This window comes from Camelus bactrianus, chromosome 8 (assembly GCF_048773025.1).
Source record: "Camelus bactrianus isolate YW-2024 breed Bactrian camel chromosome 8, ASM4877302v1, whole genome shotgun sequence".
Classification (NCBI taxonomy): Eukaryota; Metazoa; Chordata; class Mammalia; order Artiodactyla; family Camelidae; genus Camelus; species Camelus bactrianus.
In genome coordinates, this window is record NC_133546.1 from 71,261,360 (window position 1) to 71,282,078 (window position 20,719).

Genomic DNA, 20,719 nt, shown 5'->3' on the forward strand with positions numbered 1-20,719 from the left:
CGTATTCGTATTTGACGAAACACTCATAGGAGAATCTCTTTTACAGAATACACATGAGTTCCCTGTACCTTCAATAGCATGCTGACTTGTATATTAATTCCTTATACAAATATTAAATGAGTCCCTATTATGTGGCAAGAAGTATGGTAGACGTTGGGGTTATAAACAATGAATGGTTTAAATAAGAGAGTAAATCAATGCAGTGTTAATAACGGGTAAACGGGGTCAACTTCTCATGCTAAGAAGTCACTGGTGGTGGAGTCCTAACATGGCCTCCAAGTACCACCTGCAGCGTACCTGGTTTGTGCAATTCTCTCTCTTTGACTGGGTGAGATTTGTCAGCCTGATGGAACATCATACCTATAATTATATTACATTATGTTGCAGAGGATGTGTGGATATAATTACAGTCACCTGATCAGATGATTTTGTGTTAAATCAAGAGAGAGATTATCTTGGGTACACCTGGCCAAAGCAGGTGAGACTTTAAAAAGATGACAAAGGCTTTCTCCCGCTTGCCTGAAGGAACAAAATGAAAACTGTTTTGGAGAGTGTCACGTGGCAGAGAAGGGCGTGAAGCTCTTAGGAGCTGAGAACCTCTAAGCAGATGGCCAACAAGAAAGAGAGGCCAGAGCACTAAAACTTCAAGAAACTAAGTCCTACAACAACTAGTGAGCTTGGAGGAGAAACCTGGACCTTAGGTCAGCTCACATCTCTGGCAGCCTTGTAGGACCAGGAGCAGAAAATTCAGCTAAGCCACACGCAGACTTCTGACCTGCAGAAATTGTGAGATAGTAAATATGGGTTATTTTAAGCTGCAAAGTTTGTGGTAACTTATTATGTAACAGAAAACTAATGCAACCAAGCCAGTACATAAAGGTGCCAAGGGTGCCTGAAGAATCTTAAGTGACACTGTTAAGTAGTTAGGTAAGTGGGGGCACTGGGCAGACAAGGTGGATTAGAAGGAGGGTGGCAGAAGATGGCAACATACTCACCTTCCGCATAAAGGAGTTTTACTTCCTCTGAATGAGTGCCAGCAAGAACTCGAGCGCCACAACTGTGTGGTAACAGTTTCTTGTTGGCACTTACTTAGAGGAAGTAAAGCCCCTTTATGCTGAAGGCGGGCACACTGCCATCTTTCGAACCATCTTCCCTCTCCTGCTTCTATTTGCCTGGTGCCCCCACTTATCTACCTAACAAAAGCACACCAGGTACTACTGTAAGTAGTTTGTATGTGCCAACTTGTTTTATCCCCACAAAGAGGGCATACGTACATGAGTTATTATTCCCCGTGAGTAGGTGTTGATACCTGCATTCTTAGGGGAGCCAAGCATCCATCCCCACCAACTGCCCCCAAGTATATGAATTCAATCACAGGGCAGTGCTACTTCTCATGTTCCTCAAATCTGTTTTCTTTTAAATCTAAGAAATTTCATGTATTTTCCTATAAATAATTTTAAATTAAGAATCTGATTTGCTCTGTATTTAATCTCTGAGTTGCCTACCAGTTGAAAATAATGGGCTCTGATGAAAATTATTACTTTGTTTAAGTCTTGTGATTCTGTGAAAGCAGCATATATACATGGCTTCTTAAAAATATCTCGAATATTAAGTTCTAGGGACAGACATTTGCTCTGGTTTGACAGTGCTCCAAAATGACTTTTTAAATAACCTTGAAAAAAGTTAGCTATGCCCGTAAGTACTTATTGAATATTATCAGTCAAATGACTTCAGCGATTTCATGGCATAAATGCTCAGTTAGGGTGATTGAGGGTAGTGAACTCAGGTTAAAGTCTAAGATTAAATTGAATAGAAACAACTGAATTCCTTTATCTTATTCCTACATAATAAAACTCTTCTTGTATATGAAAAACATTACTATATTGTGAAAAATACTGCCATACTTAAATTTCCAAGAAAAAAATACTCTGTTGAATATCTTAGAGATTAAGTTATTCAATAGACTCCAGAGTATATTTATGTAGATCATAACATTGAAAATCAATATGTATTAGCCCAAAATGTACATTTGTTATACATATTTAACCAGAGCAAGTTTTAAGAGGTCTGAATTTCCTTACACCTACTATATTAAATGTATAAGCCGTCAAATGTCAAAGATAAAACAAATGCATGTCACAAATTTAAAGCAACGTAGAGGAAAGGGCTATATCTCACCTATGAAAATCTCTGAGACAAAGAAAATGAATTGATTTTAAACAAATGGGTTGTAATGAATATAATAATCTAGATAATTTCCCTATTGAGAAATGCATGATATTTGACTCTGGTCTTCTAATCTATTTAACTATTATAAATTTAGAGCATATACGTTATTCAAGAAGGCAAAAGTAAGAATTCTTTCATTCAGCAAAACTACAGCAAGTGCACATGATGTAAATTTGGTAGTCTAGTGGAGCCAAGTGTTCAAACAGATAAAACAAACAAACAACAAAAAAACCCCAACGATTCCAGGCCTTATGGATCTTGAATGCTGGATAACAAAGCAGATGTGTGTCTGTAAGTGCAATCCTTGTTTTAATGAAACTCTATAAAGGCTACACTGGAACACAAAAGAAAGGTCATTGTAAAAGACTGCCCACGGCAACACAAGCATCTCAAGATTAGCACAAGTCACTCATATACAAGATGTACATTTGAAAATTGGTCCATAAATGCAACACTCCTAATACTTAAATCACCCTAAAAGTACTCTGAATTGCCATATGCATTTTTGTTATGCAGTCCTGTATTATTGCCTCTAATTATTCATCAGCCCTTAACTATGATCATTTAGTCATTCTTCAGTGTCTTTCTTCGCAGATATTGCAAAAGACTTCTGCAGTTACTTCTTTCATTCACAAAGTTTTAGCGTCCAACTTCTACTATGATATGATTTAAATTTGCTAATCCTATTCACTATTGGTTTAATAAATGGAAAAAGGATATTATTAGGAAAATATAATGAATGCAGGTAAGGTGAATGCTGTAAGCTGAAACTCCACTATAGGCATTCTTCAGGTTAGAAGACGACAACGAAGACGAAGATGAGGAAGATGAAGAAGGAGGAGGAGGAGGAGAAAGAGGGTTTAGAGTTTCCAGGCAGAGGTGACTCATGGGTAAAGGTAAGGGACATGACATAAGGCAAATGTGTAGTAAGGCACTTGTGCAGGGAAGGATGGGCTACGAACAAGACAACAGTTGTTATGTATTCTTTCATACTTCTGGGGACTACAAGCCTGAAATAAAGGTGTTGGTAGGGCTCTACTCTCTCTGAAGCCTCTAGGGAAGGACCCTTCTTTTCCAGCTTTGGAGGTTGCTGCCTATCCTTGGCATTCCTTGGCTCACGGCATCCCCCTGTCTCTGTCTTCACATGGACTTCTCCTTTGTGCTTTACTGTTTTGTTTTTATAAGCCATTGGATTAGTAGCCACCATACTCCACTGTGACCTTATCTTAAGTAACTACATCTGCCAAGACCCTCTTTCCAAATAAGGTCACATTCCAAGTACCAGGGGTTAGAACTTCACCATGTATTTTGGTGGGACACAGTTCAACCCATAACCCTAAATAGCAAATAATTTATTTGCTTGCTTCTTCACATCTAGTAGGCTTGGTTACTATTGTGTGGGTGGAGTATAAGTTGTAGGTTGTTACTGGAGTCACAGCTTTCTTTCAGAGAGGTTTTCATGAAAGAAATGGTCTTGTAGGCTCTACAGAAGCCCTGAGACTTCATGACCCTATGAGGAGGAACATCCAGTAGTCAGGTAAGTGTAGGTCCAGGAGAGAATGATTTAAAAGAGCAATGGGCACACATCCTACACTACCAGGAAGTAGAAACCCAGGGAAGGCTGAGTGGAGCCAGATCAACTCTTGGTTAAGGATGGCTCAACACCCCATCCCTGAGAGGTCCAGAGGTCATGCTAGGGTTCAAGTCAGTGCTGAGGGCACACATTGTTAGTACAATGCCTGTGGAAGGATGTGGCTTCAGATGTCCCAGAGCTGGGTCTGAGTTCTCTGATCCTGGTTCAGAGCTGCTTCAGGTGGTGATTATTCTATTGAAGACCCAATAATGATCTATTAGAGCAAGTTAATATACATGGACTAGAAGGGCATCTCATACCCTGGGTACATTTAAGGTGACGTCCATATGATCAGAAAATATTACTAGAATCATCATCAGAATACCATTAGAGAATCATTAAAGCCTACATAATTAGAATACATCAAATATTACTAATTATAAGATATCACAATTCCTTTTTTTAAACAAGCATATGAATTTATTCAACCCAATGATTCTGCAGATCCTCCCTTGCCTCACAAGAGAGTTGTCATTGAATATTCCTGATGACCCCAAAGACATGGTGGTGGGCCCTCATTTTCCCAAAGAAAAGATAAAAGAAAAAAAAAGGTACTTTTTATTAGCTTGACTACATTGATTTTCAGGGATAAAAATAGAATTGTAAAACATCTATGTATTTAAGTTATTGATCTAGTTGCATACACACAAGAATACATACATTATGTATTTCATAAACTGTCTTGATGTAGAAATAGTGTTTTTTTTAAGTATCACTTTTTATGACATAATTTTATTGCAACTCCTCCGATGTTTTCCAGAGTGTGTCCCCCTCCCTTGTCTGGGCTGTGTGTCACCTGTTGGCCCATCAAGGAGCTATTCACACACAGAGAGGAAAAGTGCTTTCTCATTCTTTATGTAGGTCTACAGGATAAGGCCACAGCCCAGGGTGAATGCTAGGTTCATGTTATATGCTTTTGCCCTCTCCTGATGGGACCTTTTGTAGGCATGGAAAATCCCCAGAGGCTGAGGTTTTTCTGCTACTACGGGGATTCACCAGGAACCCTGCTCCTTCAGTCCATCTGCTCTACCATCCTACTGCATAGTTTCCACCCTCAAAAACACCTCATGGTTTAATATGGCTGCTGGTGCTCAGCCATCATATCCAAGTTCCAGACAGCAGAAAAAGGAAAGTCAGAGGACAGAGAGAACATATGTCCCAGGTAAATGAGCTCTCTTTAAGAACTATCCCTGGAATCCTGTCTGGTTCTTCTTAATAATTCTTGCTAAAGAATTAGGAAATAATAGATCCTGGCCAGCAACTGATATCTTTACTCAAGTATCTTCCTCAGGCTGTGCTTTTCTGTTTTTTAAAAAAAGGATAATGATTGAACCTCACCAGAGAAGATATACAGATGGCAAGTAGACATATGAAAAGATGCTATTCATCACAGGTCGTCTAGGACATGCAAATTAAAACAACAATCAGATACCACATAACACCTATTGGAAAGGCCAAAATACAGAACACTGACAACTCCAAATACTGCTGAGGATGTGGGAAAACAGGGACTCTCATTCGTCACTGGTAGGAATGCAGAATGGTACAGCTACTTGGTAGACAGTTGGGCAGTTTCTTATAAAAATAAACCTACTTTTATCATATGATCCAGTAATCATGCTCCCTGGTATTTACGCAAAGGATTTGGAAACTATGCCCACACAAAAACCTACCCACAGATATTTATAGCAGCTTTGCTTATAACTGCCAAAACTTGAAATCAACCCAAGATGTCCTTGGGTAGGTGAATGAGTAAATAAACTGTGGTCTATTCAGACAATCGGAATCATGTTTAGCACTAACAAGAAATGAGCTGTCAAGCCACAAAAAGTATGGCGGGACCTTAAGTGCATATTACTGAGTGAAGGATGTACACACTATGTCTACACACTATGTGATTGCAACTATATGACAACCTGGGAAAGACAAAACTATGTAGACAATAAAATGACTGTTAGTGTTTGCCAAAAGTTAGAGAGGAGACAAGGAAGAATAGGCAGAGCATAGAGGACTTTTCAGGCAGTGAAAATGCTCTGTATGATATTACAATGGTGAATACATTTGTTCGAAGACACAGAGTGCACATATATGAGGCTGTGTTGCTCCCCCGAATCTGGAATCCATTAGGAATGCGTAGCACAAAAGTCTACTTAATACTTTGGAAATACTGTCAGGAAATAAGGGCTCATTGAAATATCTCCAACTAATCCATCACCACATGGATTATTATAGCCTTCCTCACTTATTTATCTACAATGTTTTTCTCTGACAGTGAGCAGCTTGGTTCCTGTTATCTGCAATTTATTTAATAACTTGTTCAACCATAGTAATTTAATCTGATCATCTAACACCACCGGACATGTTCTAGTACAGTATAATAAAATAACAACTTGCGTGTATGATATGAGGTAGAAATCATTGTCATTTTTCCCACATAAATATCTGCTTATTTCATTAAGGTTTGTTAATAAGGCTTTCATTCCTGATGAATTTCTCCACATCCTTTGTTGAAAATGAACTCAGTGTGTAAGTGTGATTTTATTTCTGGAATTTCATCTCTCTTTTATTGTTTACATTTCCTCCCTCCTTCTCTCACTCTTTTCTTCTCTTCCTACTTTCCTTCTTTTCCAGTAAAATATTCTCTTCACAGTAAATCATGAAGTTATATATTATAACTTCCAAAAGACTTATCCTTTTATTCAGTAGATTGTTTTACCATTGTAAGTTCATACATTTCCATTATTTCAAATAAAGTTGTCAATGAAAAAACACTACTTGTATTATAACATGCATTGCATTGAACATAGATATAATCTTCCAAGGTATGATTATTTTTTTCCATCTGTTTAAATCTTCTTTAATTTTTCTCTGCAGCATTTTATAGTTTTCTGCATAGACATTTTAAAATTTTAATTTAACCCTCAGTTTTTACACTTTGCCGCTTTTATATAAGGGCTTTTTAGAAAGTCTTATTTTCAAATCTCAACATAAACCTGATGCTGTGATGGAAGAAGACTTAGAGGAAACAGTGGATTTTGCATGTAGAAGAAATGCAGAAAGGCAAATACTCTCTGGCCATGTGCAGATTGCAGCAGAGATGGACTGTGAGCTCTCCTGGAATCTGGGTGACCTCTGTGGATGTTCCGCCCTACATAAGTGTTACTTTGGTTGATTGAAAAGGCAAGTTATCTGCTCACCCATGTTGTCGATATATGAAGCTGAAGCAGAGACAAAAATACTGCAAGGGACACTCATTCAAAGAAGGGAGGGGAGGAAGAGACAGAGTAAAGCCCAGCCCACAGTACTTTTGTGATCCCATAAGGAATGGCTGTCTCACCTTGCTTCCTGCTAGACGCACACATTCCTTTGAAGTATTTCCTCTCTGCCTTGGGGTGAGAGTTAGGCTATGTCCTCCAGGATTTTAGAAGTGTGTTTGTCTAGCTGAAGGGGCTTACCTGCGTCTGCCTTAAGTTATTCTAGGGTCTTAACAAAGTGTTTAAAAGCCATGCACCCGCGATCTTACCCATGAAGCTCAATTTTACCGGTAATGTCTTAGATTTGATCATCATCCTGAGTTCATTTTGAAAATCTTTGCCAGATGGACAGTCTGGAAATAACAATCAGATTTCTTTTCCAGCATAGCAGTCTTGGGTTAAAAATATTTTTTTCTCAAATCTGGTTGGAAACAGTCTGATTGTAGCTCATCTCCCTCCTCTCCTAGTTTATCAAAGGCCATTAAACTAAACTATTGGGTAGTTTCAACACTGCCCTGGAGTCTTCTTTGCCAAGTCTGCGTGCCTGTCTTCTATCTCTCACTTTAACTGGCAAGAATCCCGCCCGCATGTGGTCATATGTGACATGGTTTTCTCCACTCCAGCCTCTGATAATGTCCTCCTGCTCTTCTGGAAGTCATTAGAATTGCCTCACTGACCTTGCATTCTCTTCCCCAAATCATCCCAGTGCCACATGCGTTAGGTTTTGGTTATGAAAGTACTTCTAGGAGCTAATTTCTGTTTCAGTTATCTTTACCTATCGAACGAACAAATTATCTCCACAGACTTACAACACCCTGTACCATTTTTCGTGAATACGTGAGTTGACAAGGAGTTGCTTGCTGGAGTCACTGATAAGCTGACCTTTTATTATTATGATATTCACATTCTACTTCTGGTCCTGAATGCATTTTTTCCAAGATGAATATAGCTTCATCACATCTTAAGGCTTTTTAAAAATATGTCTTTTTTCAACTTATCTATGCCTTTACAGTTACATGCATTTCTTGAGACTAAATAAAATCAGGTCTTGGTTTCTATCCAGTGGGATGATTTGGACCACAGTTGGATTTTTTTAGTTTATTGACATTATGCTGTCATTGAATTTTGTCCACCATTTGGTTTTGTTTTCAGTTATTTGTTTTTGTTTGTTTCATGCTTTTCTACTCTACATTTTTCTGCTTTCTTTTCGGCAATTTTTATTTAAACACATTTATTGGTTTTAACCATACCCTTACCTCTTTACATTATTTTTCCAGTGATTCCATTTGTAGAGTCCACTGAGAGTTATTTTGTGCTATTTCATATAATCTACATCACACCAGTATAGTTCCATTTGTCCCATTTGCTGGACTGTTGTTGCCATATCTATTCCACACATTTATGTTATAAATCTCACAATTCAGGGTTGTTAAGTTTGCTTGAAACAGTTGTAGTGTTTTACATAAATTAAGAGAAGAAAAATTAAACTTTCTAGTCTATTTACCTAGATATTTCCCATTTTCAAGGCCTTCATATCTGCTTATAAACCTGAGTTTTCACTTGGTGTTCCCTTCAGCCTGAAAAGCTTCCTTCAAGATGTGTTCTAGCTAAGGTTTTCTGAGAATGAAGTCTCTTTAGTCCTGTTAAATTTCATTCTGGGCATTGTGATGATATTTTGTGTTGTCCCTAGATTCTGCTTTCTTCCTCTAAGTAAAGATGTAGTTATTAATTGTAGCAGGATGTTAGCGTGGCTGAACTAAAACTCCAAACTCTTTATTTCACTGGTTTGGAAGCCACTGGAACTACTTATCTCTTCATATTTTGAGTGGTTGTTTTCATCGGGAACCTTGGGGTTCCCCTACACGTGTACCGCTCAGTCATCAACCAAGGGTTTGTGCAGTTCATATTAGATTTCGTGCTCCTCCATATTTTGTCCCCTCCTTTCTGGTGTCATTATGTGCTATTCTGGAAGCCTCAGACTGCGCTATGATTCTTCATACCTGTAAGATTATAGCCTTCTGCTATTGTGTCCACCCAGTGCAGACAGAAGTTACCCTCAGGTAAAAATCCACACAAGCACAAATTTTATCCAATTAGAGTTTCTTTCATTTATGAGTTGACTGCTCTCCAATTTCTGCCTGCTTCTGGTCACTGTGCTTGCAAATAATTGTTTTTATAATTTGTTCAGAGTTTATAGCTGTCATCCAAGGAATGGCTTATCCACAGGCTATTCCACTGTTACTGGAAGTCTCGAGGGTTAATTTTGCCCTTTTTGGGTGTGCCTTCTTAAGTCCAGTTTATCTAGATCTCTGAAAGTTCTGATAATGGCCAAAATAAAATCTTCACTGTGCAGTTTTTTCTATCCTTTTATTCCTATTCAGCATTATGCTGCTCCCACGAACCAACCTCCCACTGCTGTTCTCTTCCTAACCTTGTCATTTCAGTTCTTTTACGATAAACAACCTTCTTATATTAATTATTGAATACACCTTATACCTTCTTGCTTCATTAAAATCTTCTCTATTGTGGTTACGCCATATTGTTTCCAGCCCTCTCCAAAGCAGCAGTTTTATTTTATATCATGAAAATTCAAGGTCAGAAAGTGGGATTGAATTCTCCTTATCACTCATTGGCACACAAAAAATATAATTTTCTCAGCATTTATTCAATTCCTAGTTAATTCAATTCTTTTTTTTCTCTCCACTTCAGCTACTATGCACTGATGGAGAAGGATCACACAGATTTCAAGACTGATGCTGAAATAAATTTATGATCTCGACATATGACTGAACTTCAATACTTCCGAAGCTTTTACAACCAAAGCCATTTTTTTAGTAAATAGACAGAACCCAGGAGGATAAGCACTTGGACAGTGAGAAATGTATTGGGTCAAGCAGAAAACCATGGGAGTGGCGAAATGCAATTGACCCAAGTACATGAGGGATGGGAATTCTGTCATGTTTGCTGATCTCTATCTCCTTGGCTCCTCCATTACCTTTCTGCTTCTCTCTATACTTTTTCAAACTTTTATCCTTCTTCAAACATTTTTCCCCAAGTTGAGAAACTTTCTTCCAATAGTTGTGGATTTGAATGTCACGTTTTTAATGCCAAATTAAGCATGAGCTATTTTACACTCTCTTTGAAGTCTCAATTATATTACTGTTTCCATCACTCACAGAAAATAATGACATTATTGAATTCCAGGGAAAATAGGTATCATTGGATGATAAATGCTCCAAATTCCTACCAAAATCTCTGCTCTGACAAATATCTCCGTCTGTTCACTCCATTTAGCTAATTGATTTTTACGTAATGACAGATCTGTCCCTCTTCCTGTCTAAAGCTAATGTTGCCACTAGATTTCTAGATCTGTATCTTACCACGTTCCAGTGACCTCTCGCTAACTATTCTGTTTCCTACAGCCTTACTCTCTACTCTTGTACTGACATCATCCTATGAATACACAAAGATTAATAAGCCTGATTGATCCTGGCAGGAATGAGAGGCACTCAACATAAGAAACTGGAGGATTTTTTTTTTATTAGAAGACCATTCACAAATGTATGGCAGGTGTATGGAAAACCCAAGGGAAGGAGTAGGATCTTTTCTGCAGGTGAGAAAGCAGGACTAGAACCTGAGCCAGGGAGGCTCTATGAGACTTAGTCCTGGGAATCATGTGATGATCAGTGAATGGGGCACAAGTAGCTTGTGGTACCCCACAAAGGAAGTGAGGCAATAAACATCTGTGTCCTTCTCTCTTGTTCTTACTCTACATGGAGCTCTCATTTGCCAAACTCAAATGAAAGCAGGAAAAATATCTGTGATATGGTTTACTCTCCTGGACAGAGGGTAGATCTTAAAAGCAAACAGGTGTCCATATACCCACTTAAAATTTTAGAGAAAATAAATCTTTCTTTTGTCTCACACTTCTTCACTTTAAGCTTATAGCTCCTTACCCCTGACCTGCCAAATGCTCTCAAGAAGGATTCTAGTCTTGCTACTTCCACTTTCTCATTTCATCTCTCTATGTACCCCTCACCCCCTTAAATGTCACCATCAACACTAAACTCCACTGAAACTTTTCTTATGAAAGTTTTCACAGTCTCTCTGCTAATAACTTCTCTGGACCATTTCACACCAAATTGTACTGGGCTGTCCAACAATATTTGATAGTTTCTTACCATTTCTTCTAACCTGACACTCTCCCTTCTCTTGCCTTTTCCTTCTGCTTCTCGTGATGTATTCCCTTGTCTGGCCATGCCTACATTTTGGTTTTCCTTGGTGTCTGTCTTCCCTTTGACCTTGTACAGATTTCTTCCTATCTGATGTCTTAGGGACTGCAGGCCCTCCAGGGCTCTCCCCTATGCTCCAGCTGCACATATTAGGACTATTTAAGGGAGACTTCTGTTTGAATAATTTATAGTCTGACAAGCTCTGCTGGTTTGCTTCTTCCTTAAACATTCTTCTTCTACTCCTAGGGCCCCAGAGCAATAACACACTTATCCACCCTGGAAATCTGAGTATGATTTTTTCTCTTCATTGCTTTACATATCTGAAAATCATAAAAGCCTAAACAGTTCAGATTGTTGCCTAAATATCTTCTGAAATCATCCAGTTACCACTAGCTTTGTTTTTGTATCTATCCTCTAGACAACAGCTTAATTATTGGAAGTACTTAACTTTTTCTCTACTTCCCTATGTAACCCTTCTACAAAAGAAAAAGAAGAAATCCAGTTTCTGAAAATATACAGTTGATTATGGTTTTTCCCCAATTAATGACTCCACCATTTCTCATTATGACTTAATACTCCAAACTCATTACTCTCAGGGTAATTTTTGGCTTCACTGAACATCTTTGAGTCCTTTGAAATCACATGCTTTTTCCTCTGCTCACACTATTTTATTTCATTTGAATTTTCTTCCTAAAACATTCATAGTACTAAGATATTCATGATAGTTTATAAATCATCAATATATGGGTCTTTAAATTCTCAGGGAAGTGTCCATACTCCACATCATACTGAGAATGAGGTTGTCAACTCATGTGGAGAGATCTGATCAACCTGAAAAGCATATGCAGTGAAAAAGTAAAAGAATTGAGGACAGGATGCTGAATAACACCAAAAATTAAAGGTGAGTAATATCCTGAAAACCAAGGAAGGGAAGAATTTTAAAAGACAATAGCAATGTCACCACTTTCCGATTTTGCCGACTTCAAATTATTATAAATACACTGCAAACCAATCTTTCTCTCTAGTTTTCAACTTAATTATGATTTTCCTAATTGTTAGAAAGTCAAGGGTATATTATTTCCAATAGGTGATGCAAATTAAATGTGATTCGTATAAAGTGTAGGTTATAGTTGAGCATTGTTCTGACTCTGGCAAGTCTGCCATTCTATCATTGCAATATTGGGTTACCCAGATGGGACTAGCTCTATAATGACTTATTGATTAAACTCTATAGCATCTTCAATATAATATGCTCATACTTAGAGTTAGTGACAGTATTTTTTCACTTGATATATTTTACAGAAAATGTAGTCAAATATAATTACCCATACAAATGAAGTAGTATATAGGTTATAAAGAAAAAAGATAGGAAGTGTCAAGTTGATATATAATAGTTCTGATCCATTAACAAGAAATACAATTTAAATCATACAAATAAAGAAACATTTGACCAAGCTATTAAAAACCTCTGAGTTCTAAAAACAGATAAAGAAATTAATACAAGAAGCCAAAGGAATTCATTCCCTTTATAAATTATACAAAGAAATGTATCCACATCCTGTACTTATGTTCCCTTTAATCTTGCTGTCTAAATGGCCTCAGGTTCTAACTATTTATATCAAACTAAACATGATGATGCAATTACCAAAAAGGTGTCCAATACTGATGGTGAAATCAGTATCTACTTCAACCTTGTTTTAATTGCTAAACAGAACAAATAGGAGACAAAATCATCAACATCAACTATTAAGTGAATTTTGTTTCTGTTGAGTTCTTATTACGAACTCAATACTTTATAGTACATCCAGTTTATTTGACCTCTCCAAATTTTTTTTATCGAAGTCTAGTTGATTTACAATGTTGTGTTAATTTCTGGTGTACAGCATAGTGATTCATTTATACACATAATATGTGCATATTTACATATTCTTTTTCATTTTTTCCACTACAAGGTATTGAATATAGTTCCCTGTGCTATACAGTAGGATCTTGTTATTTATTTATTTTGTGTGTAGTGGTTAGTATCTACAAATACCGAACTTCCAATTTATCCTCCCACCCTCCCCTTTCCCCCCAGGTAACCAGAAGCTTGTCTTCTGTGTCTCTTGAGTTTGTTTCTGTTTTATGAACATTTGTGTCCTTTTTTTTTTTTTTTTTTTTTTGATTCCACGTAAAAGTTATATCATGTGGTATTTTTCTTTCTCTTTCTGGGTTACTTCACTTAGTATGACGATCTCTAGGTCCATCCATGTTGCTGCAAATGGCATAATTTTATTATATTTAATGGCTGAGTAGTATTCCATTGTGTATATATAAATATCACATCTTCTTTATCCAGTCATTTGTCAATGGACATTTAGGTGTCTTCCATGTCTTTGAACCCTCCAGATTAGTACTCATATTATTACTTCATTAAAAGAATTAAATCAAGTTGACTTCTTGTTAATGTACTCAATTGATCTGTAGTTGACTTTAAGAAACTTTCAGAACGTTAGGGACGGCTGCCTGTATAGCCCTGCTGAACTATGTTGTCCTCCAGGAATGCTTAGTGTAGCTGGGAATTGGCTGCTCTGGACACTGAATCACAGCATCTGTGGCCCCCGGAGCTCAGTACAAGAGTGACTGCGATGTGGCCTGTGAAGGCTGAAAACTAATTGTCCATTATCTGCCCTCTAGTCCTTTTCACTTCACAAGAACTTAAATATATGTACTTAAATCTGCTTTCTAATTACAAGTTCCCATAACAGAGTGTCCTAGCCACAAAACAGCATTATTATTCTGACTTTCAACACACTTAAGCATTTTTATTTTGCTGAGTTTTCTTTCTTCTCTGTTTACCTTCTTGTGCAAACATGTTTAATGGCTAATTACCATTTCTGCTTTTTTATCTTAATTGCTACACATTTAGGGTCATGTATCATTAAAGCTTTAGCAGGTAAGACATTTACTCAAATAATATTTCTATTCTGCTTGTGCACACCTAGCTTTATTGAAATAACATTCTTATTAGTTCAAGCACTTATTTTCTTGAGAACCAAACAATAATTTACATCAAAGCCCTGTCTTCTTTATATTAGCTATTGGAAACCTTTATATTTTAGAAGAAAAGGGTAACAAATTATTTCTTACCTCCAAAATGTGATAGAAATAGAAAAACTATTGCTTTAACAATGATATATGCAACATTACCTCCTAGATTCTTTCATTTAATAAAATTCAGTATGCAGATGGTTCATTGTAAGAATTATAAAATTATCAATAGTTTAATTTCTAGTAAATATACAGTTAAAAATTTGGATTTATCAATCAGACTTTTCTACCAAGAACCATATTAACTTAATATAACTCCATGTGTAATAGGCAATTTGAGGATTGTGGTCATCTTCATCTACTAAGGAAACTCCAAATTCTGAGATAGACTTTGCCTCTTTCAGTGCTTCACATGTTAAGTCTGACAGGAGCAACATTTTCATTATACGTAGTCATTTTCACATCTTGCCTCTACTTCCATTATATTTCATGGACATTATTTTTAGAATTTGAAATTGCTAATTGGACAAGGGCTCCCTTACTCTGTAGGAATGGTTATATTTTTAAACAAATAATAATGAACTAGTATTTGTAAAATATTTCCACACACACAATTGCACTTATTTCTGGAGGAAAGATGAGTATGTGTACTTAATTTCAGATATCTGTGTGTCTGTGTGTGTGTAACAATAATTTTCCTTTTATGTATGAAATATTTCATACATAAAAGGAAAATTTACACATTGAGGTATGATTTATTCCCATTTATTTCACACATGGAAACATTAAAAAAAAAACCCTACTTAGTACATTTTGCATAGCAATATAAATTGATTATCACTGAATTTTTGGGGAAAATGTTGGGCACAGACAGCAGATCATGGGGTTTCTCATCCTCCATCACTCATTAAGTGGGCCAGTTCCTCATGATGAATCTCCATGATAAATAGATAGATAGATAGATATAGCAAAACAGATATAGATTGATGTAACTCCCATTGGTCCTGTTTCTCTGGAGAACACTGAATAACACAATTTTTAAATTCTGTGGCTTAGGAAAAGATACTGAAGTTCAAGGAAGAATACAAAAATTGACTTTCTACATACCAGTTTGCACAACAATTTATCAAAGCATGTATTTTATAAGGCAAAATATACATTTATTTAGCTTTTGAAAAAAAATGTAATTCCTTAGCTGAAGCTAAAAAAGCATCATCAAGGTTGAAACCAAATAGAAAGTATCTGTTACTGGCTTACTATATGTTAAGCAAAATATAACTACATTCAAAAATTAAATGAGTGATTAGTTTAGAAAGAAAAAAAAAAAAGAGAAAACCTTGACAATTTCATGAGAAATTGAATGATAGGAAGAAATATATCAACTATAACATGATAGGCTTGTTATGTATCCCTTACCTACTTTGTATTTTACCATTTGGTTGTATCGATGGCCTTTCTAAGAGAAAAATAAGAAACTTGACTGTTTTAGTAGATGTATAAACAAAGCTCAGTTCACTCTGGCTTCTGCCTAAGGGATAATTGGTTGGTCACTTTACAGGCTGACTCTAAGAAAATGGAGGACCAATAATCTTGTTGAGAGACTGAAATGAGATCAGACAAGAGACAGAAATGCTTTTTAAAGTTAATTATGGTTGCTTTTTTCCTTCTCCCTCGGTGACCATTGCCTTTCAATGGAACCATGCATTGGCAGAAATAATTACCAGCTTGGTCAATGCAGGTGGCTCCCTTCCTGCAGGGATGTGAAGCCTATTCATCTACATCTATTTCATATCTTGTCCCTTTGAAAACTAATTAAATGAATTAAAGCTTTAATAAGATAAGCAGGTGTCCAGTTATAATTCTTAAATTGGCCCAAATATTTTAATCCATTTAGGGTGATAGCTGAGATTGAACTCATCAGATAAGAATGCCACATATATTAATGTCAGAATCCACTGATTTCACCTTACTACAAACTGTAGCAACTTCTCTTGAAATTACTAAATGCAGGCAAATCTCTGAGCTGGTAGGCAAAGACTGTTTAGATGTGAACTAATTTATCTTCTGATTTGGAGTCTAGAGGTGAAATAGATATTTTAAGTTATTGGAATGAAAATTGAATGTTAGGCTAAGGGAAATTTAAAGGAAATACTCGTGAACCAACGACATCCTGATGTAAGTCCCCCAGGGCTAAATGTTCTTTTCAGGGCACAGTTGTCAAATGGTGCTTAGCAATAGAGCCAGGGGGATAGACAAATTTAAACTGATCCCTGAGTTCTGTAGATGTAGTGCTCTGCAGGCAAGGTGATGAATCACATTTCTTCCTACTAATTTCACAAAGCAAGCCTATATGGAAAGAAAGGAAAACAGAAATGTCTGCTAAATAGTCTTAACATTTCCTTTTAACTAGTTCTGCAGTGCAGATGTTCCATTAATGCTCCACCAAGAATTTATGTCCCTAAAATCGACTTTTCATATTATATCACTTGGATTGTTTGTTAATTTGCAAAGAGTTTAAAAAAAAAAGAGCTTAAACTAACACTGAATTGATTATTAAGGCTTATGACAACTAGATTTTTGACAATTTTTAACAAGAATATAATATTGACATTGACACATAACACATTGTATTTAAAAATTAGATGAATAGAAATCTTCCTAGTACTATTAAAAGTTATTTTTAATCCAATAAGTTGAAATGAATTGGGCTGGAGAAAAATTAATGTAATATATGTCTAAATGGGAAAAAGCACATGCAACTAAGTAGAAAATCTATTTATATTACTACTATCACTGCAAAATAAAATATTTAGTGAAAATATGACATTAGAATGTCAAGTTAAACTGAAGAAAAAGTGAAAATTAAAATTGAATTTAATTTTATTAATTAATAAGCAATGAATTTAGAATTAATAATAAATGAAAACTTTGTTTATACTTCAAAAATATTTATTTTGTAATTTGTCTTATGGATCAACTTTGTGAGAAAAAAGGCACATTGAAAACCTTGTAGTTGGGGAGATACCAAAATTCATTTCTCCTGAAGACTTGATTTTTGCTGTCATACAATTTTAAATTATTTTGAGTTTTTGTTCATGGTAAATAGTACACTAAGCTTTTATAAGTGGCTATATATTTCATGAAGATTATTAAGAAGGTTAACCACATAAAAACAGTCTCAGATTTAATAGGAAAAAAGTAGCTGTTAAATTCATGGTTTTCAAAACAAATTTGACTTTTTCAATACCTAAAGGTTAGGCAGTACTTTTATTTTTCATCATTCACACAGGAGTAGAAATAGGCATAGCTTTTGGAAGTTGTATATTGGGCAACATTTTGATTGTAAGGATGGCAGTTTGATAGTACTTGCTTGCATATGAGGGAAGTATTGAGAGTTTCGTTACTTTTTCCAATCTCAGAAAACAAAGGTCTGTCTATTATTAGAACTTCCTCCTAAAGCAAAACACACACACACACACAAATATTTACATATTTTAAAACATGAGCAGCTCTTTATCAAAATAAGGAATATACTATATTAAGGGTCACTGTAGGAGCTACTATGGTAACAGAATGGATGTGGTGTAAAAAAGAAATATTGCAAGTTTTAAACATAAGTATAATGTACTTAGGGTAATAAATCTAAAAAAAACTGGTTCATTTACAAAAGCAAAATATTCATTCAACACCAAATATATCTATCTCCATTATGCTATGAAAATACAGTAAAATAATCCAAGTAGGTATTTTATATATATATTGACAGAAGACTGTATAAAGAAGTTGTGGTGTATTTATTCAATGGAATACTACTCAGCCTTAAAAAATAATGAAATAATGCCATTTGCAGCAACATGAGTGGAACTGAAGATTGTAATTCTAAGTGAAGTAAGCCAGAAAGAGAAAGAAGAATATTGTATGATATCACTTATATGTAGAATCTAAAAAGAAAAAAAAAAGACAAATGAATTTATTTATAAAACAGAAACTGACTCACAGACAATGAAAACAGACTTTTGGTTACCAGGGTGGAAAATGGGGTGGGAAGGGTTAAATTGGGAGTTTGAGATTTGCAGATACTAACTAATATAACTGAAAACTGATACAAACAAGTTTATATTATATAGCATAGGTAACTATATTCAATATCTTGTAGTAACTTCTGTTGAAGAATAACAAAATGAATATATGTATGTTCCTATATGACTGAAGCATTATGCTGTACACCAGAAATTGACACAACATTGTAAACTGATGATACTTCAATAAATATATATTTAAAGAAAATTAAAAGTACAGTTTAGTATTAAGAGTATTTTTGTGGAAATAAAATATATTACATGTGTAATGAAATAGAGTGTGTCTCTACAAATCTCTTGCAAAACCATAGTGAAGGAAAATCTGAAAGAAAAATAAAGTCATATGCAAAACCAATTTAAGTATGCCATCATTCAAAGGATGTACAGGGAGAGGGGAGAAATGGATAGAAGCAACATCAGATAATTGAGATTTACGCTACAGTTTATGAGACATGAATTTAGGAGCCTAAAATACATATATGTGAATGAAAGCTCTAGTCTATTCTGGTTTCATTACCACAAAATTTCATAACATCAAGAATAGAAAGAAAATGTTTAATGTTTCTAAAGGAAAAACAAAATCATTTAAAGTAATAAAAATAATAAAAATGTCCCCCCTACTCAAACATTCTCATGAAATTACTTTAAGGTACACTCCTGATAAACCAGGGTGATAAGGAAAAAAAGAGAAGTAGTATATGAAACCATTTCTTTAATTCAGGAATTCATTAAATATCACATGATAATTAATAATATAATGGTTGGGAAACATCACTGTCTAAATGAGAACATGAAATCAGCGAATGCTGAAGAAATTCTTTTTTCAAAGATAGTTTTGTGTATCCATTCCTCATATAAAGTGGATGTGCAGCTATATTTGTAAAACTTACAGAGAAATTAACTTCTTTAAATACGAAGGAAGAAGTCAATGAAAAATTTGAGCATACACTTAAAAATGTACAAAGAAGGTGATGGTCTGAATAAACTTAAGTTGACCTTTTGAAGAATTTATTCAACGTGAAATAAAATAAAATATTTGATCTCAATGCTAGAAATATCGTCCCTCAAGTGGACTTGGATTATCATGTGTGGAACGTCAGAAAAGAAATGCTGTTGTGGCGTCACTTCTCCAAGGAAGAGTGTTTACATATTCATAATAAAGTGAATGCTAGTGACTTGTTTTCAGTTTTTCAACTTAACTCTTAATCAAGCTTAGGTGGCTTAATTATACTTACATTAATGTGCTGAAATAACGACAATGTAAACACAATTTTGGAGGTGAAAAGGGCTAATTTGGAAAGAGAAGAATAAGGCACTATATCCTTAATTTAATAAAAGTTAGGTATCTGAATTTGATTAAAATATGGAAGCTTAAAGGTATTACTTAGAACTAAAAATACTATTAAGAGAAAGTTGGAGAGGAAAGGTGAATCAGGGAATGAATTAAAAGAAGATTCATCTTTATAATAAAGAGTCAATAAAATCTGTAATTAAATTACAAAACAAAAGAACAAATAAAATATTTGTATGAGCAAAGAAAGGCAATAACAGAAGAAATAAAATAAGGAACTATGTAAAAATGTTAATTTCTTTAGCAAAGCTGAGGGGAAAGATTGTGCTGAGAATCCACTGATTTTATTGGAAGTTCTTTTGGTTTCATTTACCACATTTAATACTCAATTTGGGTTTTCGTTTGTTTGATTTTTAAATATTGTAACAGTTTTAACAACATTTTGTGAAAATATCTCATCTCTTATGAGGTGCTTGAACTGAAAGGAATGAGTATACAAGATTAGGCTGCAGTTCATAAAAATGACTAGTTTTGTGACTATCATTAGGTAAACTAGATCTGTGGTTCTTAACTTTATAATCAAATAAGTTACCTTTAAACTTCAGCTTTCTATTGTGCTATATTAAAAGCTTTCTGTGATTTATATAACATTCTATGAAGTATTCAATTATGTAAAGCAGATTTTATAGTTAATTCAAATAAACCCATTTCACTATATTTTAGTTAATTTATAATCAGTGCCTCTTATGTAATAAGATATTTGAATAAGATAATAATAAGATAATAGTGGTTTTCTACAAAATCTAAGAATCATATAACAACAGAACTACGGATTTAGCAAGAGAGAAGTAAATAAATGTAAAGAACTCTTTTAGGAAAAATTAACAGCAGATGAATTATAAAATAGCCTTATAAATTTCTTGCAAAATAAAAATAAAGCCACTGAACTGTTGGAGAGCCTGAAGGTGGCA

At 35.1% G+C, this 20,719-nt stretch overlaps 1 protein-coding gene across 1 annotated transcript in view; it reads right to left on the bottom strand.

Annotated features, from left to right (window-relative positions):
• Positions 1-20,719, bottom strand: part of EYS (eyes shut homolog) — a 1,185,464-nt gene that overhangs the window by 852,368 nt on the left and 312,377 nt on the right. Inside the window, 1 exon segment of the mRNA XM_010967844.3 lies at positions 16,064-16,177. Coding sequence (XP_010966146.2) covers positions 16,064-16,177 — 114 coding nt within the window.